This window comes from Danio aesculapii, chromosome 18 (assembly GCF_903798145.1).
Source record: "Danio aesculapii chromosome 18, fDanAes4.1, whole genome shotgun sequence".
In the NCBI taxonomy this organism is placed as follows: domain Eukaryota; kingdom Metazoa; phylum Chordata; class Actinopteri; order Cypriniformes; family Danionidae; genus Danio; species Danio aesculapii.
The window spans coordinates 47918525-47929707 of NC_079452.1; the positions used below are offsets into that span (position 1 = coordinate 47918525).

Here is an 11183-nt window from a genome sequence, read left to right on the forward strand (position 1 = left end):
GTTGTTTTGTTACATCATCCCATTGATTCCATGTGACCCCATGTTGAGTTTAGTTTAATATAAACATCCTTCATAAACGAAATAAAATACTATGTATTCTTGTATGACAGTTTTAATCAAATTATTAAAGAGCTCAGTTTATTTTGTCATACATGCAGTTTAGTTTGTTGACGTTTCTGATACCACTTTGGTTGTGTCCAAAATTTCATAACCCCCCTATATTAGCCAAAAATAATAATAATAATAATAAATTGTAAGTGACAAAAGACACCACCAACCTGATTTCACCAACATGTTCCTGGATTAACATCTATGTTGATCCTGGAACAACATTTCAATTAGCCAATCAGAATTGAGGGATACATTTACCATTTATGTTAATTTTAGGCTTACAGTTAAGTTTAAGCACTTCTATGTGATTGTTATACCACTATTTCCTTCTTATTTAGGAAATTATTTACAGTTATGGTTGGGTTTAGGGGTAGGGGATTGGAATGGATTACATTTTCAAACAAAAATGATGTTCCAGGATCAACATAAATGTTAATCCAGGATGACATTGTACTTGTCAAAATCATGACATGCACACGTGAGATAGGTACTTATTTATAATAAATAATTAGTACCACAATAGTTCATTTTTAAAAGTTCATTATTATAAATGTAATGTGGACTTTCAACATTTCCCATCTATTTTACGGAGAAGTATGGAATTTTGGATGTACCCTTTGAATGTATTTGTGTGAAGTGATGCAACTGACACTGCAGGCGACATAATAATGACATCAAAAGGAATACTGTAAGATTAATCATACTAAATACAAACATACTTTTAGCAGTTGCAAAGTCAATCCTCACGAGCTGATGTGACTTCAGAATTCAGATGCATTCTGTTCAGTTTGAATTTTGAAAGAAGCTATTAAAACCAGTTGTGTGAAGTGGATCAGGATTAAAACATTTTGTTTACTTATCAGCGATCACCAGCATCATATCTGTTTAGAAAGTCTCAAATCCCAATATATTTGCTTATTTGTAGCAAATATCTGACACTGACTGAAAATATTAATTAAACATTATAGCACCTTATTATTTTCCTTTAATCAGAATCAGAATCAGCTTTATTGCCAGGTATGTTCACACATACGAGGAATTTGTTTTCGTGACAGAGCTTCTACAGTGCAACAGGATAACAGAGACAGGACAAAAAACAGATAATAAATATATTAAAAAATAGAAGTAAGTAGTGAGTGCAAATATACAGATTGACAAGTGTATGTACGTGTTTATTACTATATACAACGTTATATGTGCAGCTGTTATGTGCAAATTGGCATGTAAGTGTGTGGTTAAATAAGTGTATATGTGTATAAAAGTGTATGGCAAGTAGTGATGTTAGTAGTGGCAAGTAGTGATGTTTAACTTGATAGTGTTTTATTATAAGTGAGGCCTGTTTACTTGACAAGAGAACGCACAAGGAGTTGCTTTCCTTTTTGTTTCATTTAAAACTTACATTAAATTATTTATCATATTTTTGAAGGAACTGGATCAAAACCTATAACTTAACATCCCTCACAAGTTATGATAAAGGGATATTTCACAACAAAATTAAAATAGATTTATGTTCATTTACTCACCCTCAAATATGACTGTTTCTTCTTTATTTCTTCAGATATCTCTTGTTTCTTATTACTTTTTGATTGTGATATAAATGTCATCAAGAGCTACCAACAGTTACAGATTCAGAAAAACTAATTAAGAGAGAATAACTGCTCCTGATGAAACTTTTAGGTTTTATAAAGTGAAAAGCTCAGTCAAGAAAAAGTTATTTGCAACAGTATTTACAACACCCTTGAGTCTGGATCTTGCTTCTTGTCACATATTAATGGATGATCTCAAACTCATAGGTTTGCTGCAACCATAAAAAACTCAAAAGTCGCCAGCTCACATGTTTGTGTCCACACATAGATCCGTCTGCATCAGGAAGCTCATGCTCCTGACAGTCGTAAATACCCTCAGGATTGTTTTCCAAGACTGTGGATGAAAGGTAATAATGTTGTAATAAATGTTTTGTTTCTTGCACAGAAATATTGTTCCACTTCACAAGACTTCAGTGTATTGTATGAGTCACTTTCTTTCTTTCTTTCTTTCTTTCTTAAATTCTCAAAGTTTAATTAGATTTCTATTTTATGAATGATAAAGTACCACACGTTCAGCTTAAAATCGTATTTACTGTTCTGATGAAGAAATAAGATATCTTGCATAGCATGTGAGTGATTAGATTAACAGCAATTCTTTATTTTTGAGTGAACAAACTCTTTAATGTATTAAATATTCTGACATATGGCTGTGTGAGCTTAAATGTATTTTAGCTTTGGTTTTGCTTGTTAAGTTTTTGTGTTTGTTTATTTTGTCTTGTTAATTTTCTTTACCATTCTTTAGTGACAATAATACTAAACTCATTCAAGAATATGTTGAAAAAATAATGTCTAAAGATAACTTTCATTGTTCAATGTATTTCAAAACATACATACTTTACAATAACAGACATTATTGCCACAATGAACTATATTAAATGCATATTCAATTACTACATATTTGTTAGTATTTGCATAAAACAAAGAATAATAGTATGCGTATATGTTTACATGTAATGTTACAACGCAAAACAAATGATAAATAACTCAATTATAATATAATATAATATAATATAATATAATATAATATAATATAATATAATATAATATAATATAATATAATATAATATAATATAATATAATATAATATAATATAAGTAAAAGACCAGAATAAAGTTAGAGTAGAAATCGTGAATTTGTGCGAGGCGATGGTGCGGTGGGATGCTGTTGCTGCTCTACGGAAACACAAGCGCACTGAGCCGCAAGTGCACATTTAAAGGGGTACAACAACAACGCTGTCTTTGTATACATTAGAGTTTGTCGAGGCGTTTATAACGCTCGATCACCATCCAGCCGCCTTTTCTTTGCGCGACGGTATTTTACGGAGAGTTTGGGAGGTAAAAAGAAGGATTGAGCGTCAAAGTACGGCCTGTAATTCAAACATTTTGGGTCTATTTCTTTCCGAGGCGGCTCGGTTGTCCTGTCGTCTCTGTTGATCTGGAAACGGCCGCCATCTTGAATTTTAATGTAATATTTTTGAACAGTTTTCCGGCAATTTGACATTTTTGGAATTGCATTGGACTTTGATGATGGATAAGGCTTGAGCCAGAAGGAAACAAGTGAGTATTTAAGGTAGATCATCGATTTAGTAACTGACTTCACTCTTGCACGGCTTTTCCGGGTGTCGCCTAGCAATCGCAGTTAGCCGCACATTAGGCCCGGTGTGATGCTTCTTTATTTTCGGATAATGTCAGTATCTTTAAAAACGTGCTCAGAAACAATAGATATTCTGCACTTACATGCTCTTATATTGGTTATTATGATGCTGGAAGATTTACCAGGAACTTCGTTTTAAAAACCGTTGCTCTGCCGGTTCGGCAAGTCTCATTGTTTTGTTAGCTCGTTGCTAAGCTAGTTAGCATTTATCAAGTGCTTACTTTACTGCTAATTTAGGGTGTTAGCCTTATGTAACGCGACATAACTCGTTTTATTAGCACTTTAAAACATCAACGTTGCGTACAGTTTAAATAAAGCTGTAATTTGATGTGTAAACCAAATCGGTGTGTAATGTGGTTTGTGTGGGGATTTAAATGCACCGTCGCTAATATGGGAGTGTTTAAGCCACTACAGGGAAGCACAGTAATATAACACAACAGTGATATTTGTGCATACCATCAATTTTAGAAAATGTTGGTTTATTCGAGACGTCATTTCCAACACCCTGTCGATTGAGAATTCTACGTTTGTAGTTTAATATCAGACAGCTTATCTTATTTCCAAAAGCAGCCACGTGGTGGCGCTCTGCACCTAAGAATAATTTAAAAGTAATCATCTCACACATTTGAAGTGAATTCATAGTTCATGGCATGCTGGTAATGAAATGAACTTGTACTGTTTGTGTTGAAGTTGTTTCAAGTATTATTGGCTATGTAATCATAATAAAAGTACATTAAACAATGTTTTTTTTTTTAAAACAGGTGAAGTCAAACTAAAGAAACAATTAAAGACAACAGATCAGACCTTATTCCCATTGTACCTGCCGTCTTCTTGTTGAATGGTTTCTCACAAGCACACAGAAGCTCAATGCGCCTTCTCCAAACCGCCAGCTGGTATGAAGTAGATGGGAGAATCCAAGAACATGGTGCTGAATGGCAGGAGACATGGCAGAAAGTTCTCCAGTAATCAGCCCGTAAGCAAATCCAGGCTGCAAAACACACAGAGATCCCATCTTCGCCAGAACAAAGGCTCCCCGAGTGTCAGAAGATGCAGTCGACGTAAGTTCATTAAACAATTTATTGGATTTTACCAGTAGTTAGTTTTTCTATTAGTTTTTAATGTCGAATGTTCAAACAGGTTGTGGTGGGGCGCCCCCGGAGGCAGAAAGGCGTCATGTTCCTTCATCGGGAATGACTGCCAAGGAGTTGTGCGAATATGATGATCTGAGCACCAGTCTGATCCTGGATCCGTACCTTGGCTTCCAGACCCACAAGATGAACACCAGGTTTGTGCTTGGTGAATTTGAAAATGGTATTTTACCGTTAATGTGAGTTTTTTTTTATTTTTACTTATTTATTTAAATTTTATTTAAAGGTTTCGACCAATCAAAGGCCGGCAGAGGGAGCTGAGGGAGATCATTGAGCTTTTCAAGAAGCATGACAACCTGGAGAAAGCTTTTCAGGCTCTGACATCTGGAGACTGGACAAGACATCATTTTCTGAACAAGACCAAGTCCCAGGAGAAGCTCTTCAAAGCGCATGTAAATTTCAGCAAATGAACATTTAACTTAATTTAATTTTTCTTTTTCATCTTAGATATGTTTACAAATATAATTTTATATATCATCTAAATTACTGCACATTTAAGAGGCTTGTTTGTTAATGCAAGATTAATAATTTCTAACTTTTAATGTTTGTACAATTGCTTCAATGTTACATTAATATTACCATTATTTTATATAATTTTAATTAAAATAAAATGTATTATTTATTTATACACATTTGCTGAAAATTATTTAATAATGAAAAGCCAAAAGGCAAAAAAATGTTACTTTAAAAATGTAATAAATTAAAATTAGTATTAACATTTACGATTAAAACTACTTTTTTACTATATTTAAAGTAAAAATTCAACAACTTCAAATGTAAGGCATTTTAAATACGTAAATATTTATTGGTATTTTATAGGAGCAAAATAAAATTTAAATGCATTATAGATATTATAACATTTAATAATATAAAAGTTTAATAATTTAAATTATTTTTATTTACATTATTATTTAAATTTGTAATATTTATTTATATATTGTTTTATGTTTAATAATGAAATGCTATATAAGCATTATATATTTGGTGTTTTCTCTTTATGTCGCGACAGGTGTTTGTTTACCTTCGCATGTTTGCTTCAGACAGCGGCTTTGAGATCCTTTCTTGCAATCGCTACTCCTCTGAGCAGAATGGAGCCAAAATTGTAGCAACAAAAGATTGGTGAGTTAACACTTATATAATCTAATTGTCAACTTAATTTGCTGCTGGTTTTTGTCTTATGATTTTAATCTGCATGTTTTAGGAAAAGGAATGATAAAATCGAACATCTTGTGGGCTGCATTGCTGAGTTGTCTCCCAGTGAAGAGCGGATGTTGCTTCGACACGGAGAGAATGATTTCAGTGTCATGTACTCAACACGCAAAAACTGCGCACAGCTCTGGCTGGGTCCTGCAGCTTTTATTAACCACGGTAATGTCTCTTCTAGATTCCGATCAATATGATGTGATCAATAAATCATCCAATTATCATGTGTTGTCCCCTAATAATACAATTATTATTATTTTAATTACAGATTGCAGGCCAAACTGCAAGGTAAGTACATGTGTTTGGACTCTGCTTTCTCAATAATGAAGATTAATGAGGAACGAAAAATGCAGTTTTGCTGATGCGTGGTGTTTGTTGCAGTTTGTGTCAACAGGCCGAGATACCGCCTGTGTAAAGGTTCTACGGGACATTGAACCAGGGGAAGAGATCTCCTGCTACTATGGAGATGGTTTCTTTGGAGAAAACAATGAATTCTGTGAATGCTATACTTGTGAAAGGTATCATGTGCTGCATTCCTTTTAGTTTCTCAGGTTTCTTTTTGTGTTGCTGGTGGGAATTAGGAAGTTTAACAGGAATTTATATCGTATTGAAATAATTATGTAAAGAAATGGTTTGTATTGACATGTATATGCTTGATGTAGAAATGAATATACATATAATCTATTTTTAGTTGATATTAAATGTAAAATTTAGCACTCCGTACACTACTAATACCTTTTCAAAAAAAGAAATGTTGACAATTAGAACATTTTCTTGTGTATGATAATAATAATATTAAGTGCCATGTTTTCATACACCCTTATGTTTTCATTTTTAGTCAGTGTTTGAACTAGTGAGTTAAGAAAATCATTTTTGATGGAAGAACTCAAATTTTTCGGTCGCAACCTATTTGTTATTCTGACCAGTTGTCATTTTTTGAGTAAATAAAAAAAATATTAGGAAGAAAATTCTAATAGCATAATAAATCTAGTAAATCAAGAGCAAATTAAAATTCAAGTGGTCTTTTTTCCCACCAAACCTTTATTAAATATACTCGCCAATAGTGTTAAGCATAACCTCTTTGCTTAATTTTAATATATAAATTATTTGTTACTGTACACCAGTGGTCACCTAACTTGTTCCTGGAGGGCCGGTGTCCTGCAGATTTTAGCTCCAACCCTAATCAAACACACCTGAAATGAGCTAATCAAGGTCTTACTAGGTGTACTTGAAACATCCAGGCAGGTGTGTTGAGACAAGTTGGAGCTAAACCCTGCAGGGACACCGGCCCTCCAGGACCGAGATTGGTGACCCCTGCTATACACTCACACAGTTGGATCACATAGTCATCTATTGAATTACATTTTTAAATCAAATATTTGTGTTTCAGACGTGGCACTGGAGCTTTTAAGTCGAAAGCAGGGTTACCTGTTGAAGCTCCAGTGATCAATAGCAAGTACGGCCTCAGAGAGACAGACAAGCGTCTGAACAGACTGAAAAAGCTGGGAGAAAGTTCCAGGAACTCTGACAGCCAGTCTGTCAGTTCCAATGCAGAGGCAGACTCTCAGGAACCAACCACTGTACAAACATGTGAGAGACCTGTAGTACCCGATGTTTGATGCTAATAATACTGTTATGGCTCAAGCTCATAATTTCTTTTCTCTTCCTTTCATGTTTCTCCAGCATTACGTAAGAGAACTTCACAGTCCTGTGTCAAAAAGCACGGAGAAGCTAAGGCTGTAACAAGGCAAACTCTGTCAAGCACTCCTTCTTCTACCTCATCCTCTAAACGAAGTCAAGCGAATATTTCAAGTTTACCAAAGAGACTTAAGTCAAAGCCCACACAGACTTTGTCTAAAGGAAGACGACGCTGTCGAGGCCTATGGACGAAAGGTTCTAGCCGAATGAGCGCTAGCGGGAATCACAAAGAGACCTCTAGACGAGACACAGACAGACGTAGATCTGCAAGCAAAGGCAGTGTTGCACGTTCATCAGAAAACAATCAGAGCTCTTCGAAGGATGCTTCCTCATGCAAGGACAGCACACTTTGCCCTTACAGAACTCGTAGGTCCACGAGGACTTCTCTTGGTGCTCAGGGGGCTGAAGGCACAGAAGCTTCAAACCACCCGGCGAGCCCGAGTATCGTCCTCAAGTCAGAGCCTGGAGAGTTCATTCCTGTGACGCCTGGGCACCAGATGAGCACCCCTAGTTTGGAGACCAGCTGTCCCAAGAAAGGGACGTGTCCTAGACGCAGAAGGACAGTAAAACAGGAAGACTCCTACGGTGAGTCCTTCGTCCAGGAGGGTGTTCCAGATCTGCGGCACGCGGTTCGGGCTGCAGATGTAGCAGACTGTGGGAAGGTGGTGCTCGGCCTTCCAGACCGCCACCAGCACTACAACGGCTCCTCTAAGAGCAGCAAGGCCCTCCGTCGAGGTAAAGGCAAGAAGAAGCGACAGATCACACGCTACGACGCTCAGCTGATTCTGCAGAATAACTCAGGCATCCCCAAGATAACACTACGCCGGCGTCGAGACAGCAGCAGCAGTAAGAACGAGCCCAGAGAAACCAGCTCCTCAAGCTCCTCCAAAATCAGCATCAAGTTCAGCAAGGAGCACGAGAAGGACCGGAGCAGCTCGTACGTAGCCAAACTCAACAACGGCTTCAGCCACGGACCGCACAGCAGCTCCACCAAGCTCAAGATCCAGCTGAAGCGGGAGGAAGACCCCACTGGCTTGCACCGCACTTACCCAGAAGATGTCACCTTGGGCATCGTGCAGCGAGATTCTGCGGACGTCCTGGATCACAAGGCAGCCGCTCAGGTAGGTCAGGACATGGAAGAGGAATCGATGTCTTCAGAGGATGACGACGATGACTACTTTGATAACGAGGATGATTTCATCCCACTCCCACCAGCAAAACGCCTGCGCCTCATCGTGGGCAAAGATTCCATAGACATTGACATTTCCTCCAGACGGCGAGAAGATCAGTCGCTCAGACTCAACGCATAAGCTGTGTAAATAATCCATTGTCTCATCATGTTCATTTTGAACTGATGTAATTTAAATAGAAAATGCAAATGTACAATTAAATCATGGCAAAGTATCTTTCTTTACATTTTAGTGATGGCACTTCTTTATTGTTTCCTCACTATGAATATAAATATTGTAGAAAGTGTACAGGTTATGTTTGAATTCTATCCACGTCTGATAACGTGCAAATGTTTGTTAGCATTCTGTCTAGCTTAACCATTCTATTCCATAAACCTCTCGGCTTTCGTTTGCAAGACGTTAATCCACTTGGGAAACATATGCATGGTTTCACCTCTAAAGGTTGACACTTCATATTTCAACAACAGTGTTCCCATGCACAAGAATCACGTCTCGCTCCTCAGCTTGATCTGGCTAAAGGGAATCGTTGAACAAACAGTGTGTAGAGGAGCTCAAATTTATACAGATCGTTCCGCATTTTTTATTTTAATTTTTTTTTTGTGTATCAAAATTCTTTTTGTCATGTGTCAGATGTTTTGGCCATGGAAGGCCGTGGTGCTCATTGTGGTGGCCTGGTGCTGGTCCATTAAGATATTGGACGATTGAATTAATATTCTGTGAACGTCAGACCTTTTTTATGTGACCTTGGAAGTCCATAGAGAAGTGTGCCTACGGATAAAAGTCCTCAAGATGAGTTGTACTGAATTGTCATCAATCAAGAATTCGTTTTCCTGAATCATAGTCATTGTGGTATTCAGTACATCAAATTGACTTTGTGGCTTTGTGTGCATTTTGTGCTCTGCCTAAAAAAAAAAGTTATAAAAATGGACAAAAAATGCTAAGGTATTCAAAGCTGTTGTTTGTGTTTCCATTGTTGACCCTCTAAGTAGGCAGCTGCCATGTTAGGCTATTTTTATTTGTACCCTTTTTTTCCTATCTTTTCATTTGCATTGCATACTTTACATTCTGTAGTGTCAAAAGTCTGCCATCTGTGGGCTTAAAGAGGTTATCAGCTTCTTATCCTAACGATCACAAAACTCCTATGGTCTCAAGCTTACAAACTGACTCTTATGAGCATCATGACAGTAACAATGTAGGATGTATACATAATCTGGGGGCATACTGTTCACTCTGTATATTCTGGGACTTGTTTTTATTTAACTGTTTTAAGTACTTGAAAACTATAAAAATCATTTTCAAGATATTTTCTGGTCTAATGTCGTTATTAGATGTATCACGTGGTTGCAGGCTATTTGGTTGCATATCCTGCACAGTTTTTAATGGCGAGAGTGTGTTGGATTAGAGAGTACTATTAAAACAAATGAAGCTGAATGCATTAATCAAATTATTACACTTATGGTATGTGTGTATGTGTGTGTGCTTTGCTTATAACAAGGAAACCAATAAGCATCCTCTGGGTAATGTGCTGGATTAGATGTTTTCTCTTAAAATCACTTGCAGTGTTGAGTATTCATATTATTTGTGTTTTTTTTCAGTAGTGTTTACGATTCTGGTCTCTGGGAAACCCATTTCACTTTTTGTATGCATTAACACATCTGACTCAGGAGCTAGGAATGGTTTCAAAAACTTATAAGGCCCCTCATCACAGTTGTTACACACCCATTTTCTTCTTCCAGGTGTTTTTTCATGGGTTTAGGTAGCTAGTTGTATTTGTAAACGATTTCATTTGTTGACATTATTTTAGTCTAGACATTTTATTCCCTGATCAATGAAATTAAGCTATTTTATTTCCTCCCAAATCAAAAAGCTTAACTTATTTTGATGAACACAGTTTTCTTAAGCTTTGGTGGCTTTTGTTTACTGCTGATCTATCAGACTTCTTTTTTGAGCCTAATATGTTTTATTTCCCTCTTGCTGATTACGTAGGTTTCACGTTTTGCGTAATAAAATCGCACAACTAATATTCCATTCAGGTTTATTACAATACTTATTGTTTCAAGGCAGCTTTACAAAAGGTGCACATTATTACAGTACAATAAAATCAAGTTAATGTTACAATCAAATATAAGTTATTATATGCAGACACCGTTAACCTTAATATTCAGGGTAAATTTCAACATCAGTCCACCTAAAACCGCATTCCTAGACGATTTGCTACCAGTTTATTATGATTTTGCTAATTGGTTTTCATCTCTCTCTACAACATCTATTGGCTATTTAGTTAATTAGATTGCAAATTACCGTTTCATTTGCCGTCTTATTTCCAAATTAATGGCGGTCATACAGTGTTGTCACACGTGATTTTGTGTTCATTCCTGCTGCGTTCCCGTTATGGCCATGTGACCATAGAAGACCACTGTCTGCAGTCGAGGATCGCACATGGTTTACAATTAGACCAGAGCAGAGACGTGTGGAAACACACGTCTGAACCGCATTACAAACGCCCCATAGTATTAGGTATCAGAACTTAGGATAAGAGTAAGAATAAACCAGGCTTAATTTATGGAACAATCTACACATTGTCTACTAAAATA

At 36.5% G+C, this 11183-nt stretch overlaps 1 protein-coding gene across 1 annotated transcript; it reads left to right on the forward strand.

Annotated features, from left to right (window-relative positions):
* Window positions 1-2887: 2887 nt before the first annotated feature.
* Window positions 2888-9892, forward strand: kmt5b (lysine methyltransferase 5B). Its single transcript, XM_056478205.1, has 10 exons — window positions 2888-3253; window positions 4112-4408; window positions 4488-4635; window positions 4725-4890; window positions 5508-5617; window positions 5700-5866; window positions 5970-5989; window positions 6083-6219; window positions 7092-7291; window positions 7385-9892. The coding sequence occupies exons 2-10, from the start codon at window positions 4255-4257 to the stop codon at window positions 8707-8709; spliced, it is 2427 nt and encodes an 808-aa protein (XP_056334180.1). The 5' UTR covers window positions 2888-3253; window positions 4112-4254; the 3' UTR covers window positions 8710-9892.
* The last annotated feature ends 1291 nt before the right edge of the window (window positions 9893-11183 follow it).

Excerpts from the sequence above, each read along its gene's own strand:
- kmt5b (XM_056478205.1), top strand. The coding sequence starts at position 4,255 with ATGGGAGAATCCAAGAACATGGTGCTGAATGGCAGGAGACATGGCAGA. Across the intron at positions 4,636-4,724 it reads ACCCACAAGATGAACACCAG|GTTTCGACCAATCAAAGGCC; the intron begins GTTTGTGCTTGG and ends TTTTATTTAAAG. Across the intron at positions 4,891-5,507 it reads AGAAGCTCTTCAAAGCGCAT|GTGTTTGTTTACCTTCGCAT; the intron begins GTAAATTTCAGC and ends ATGTCGCGACAG.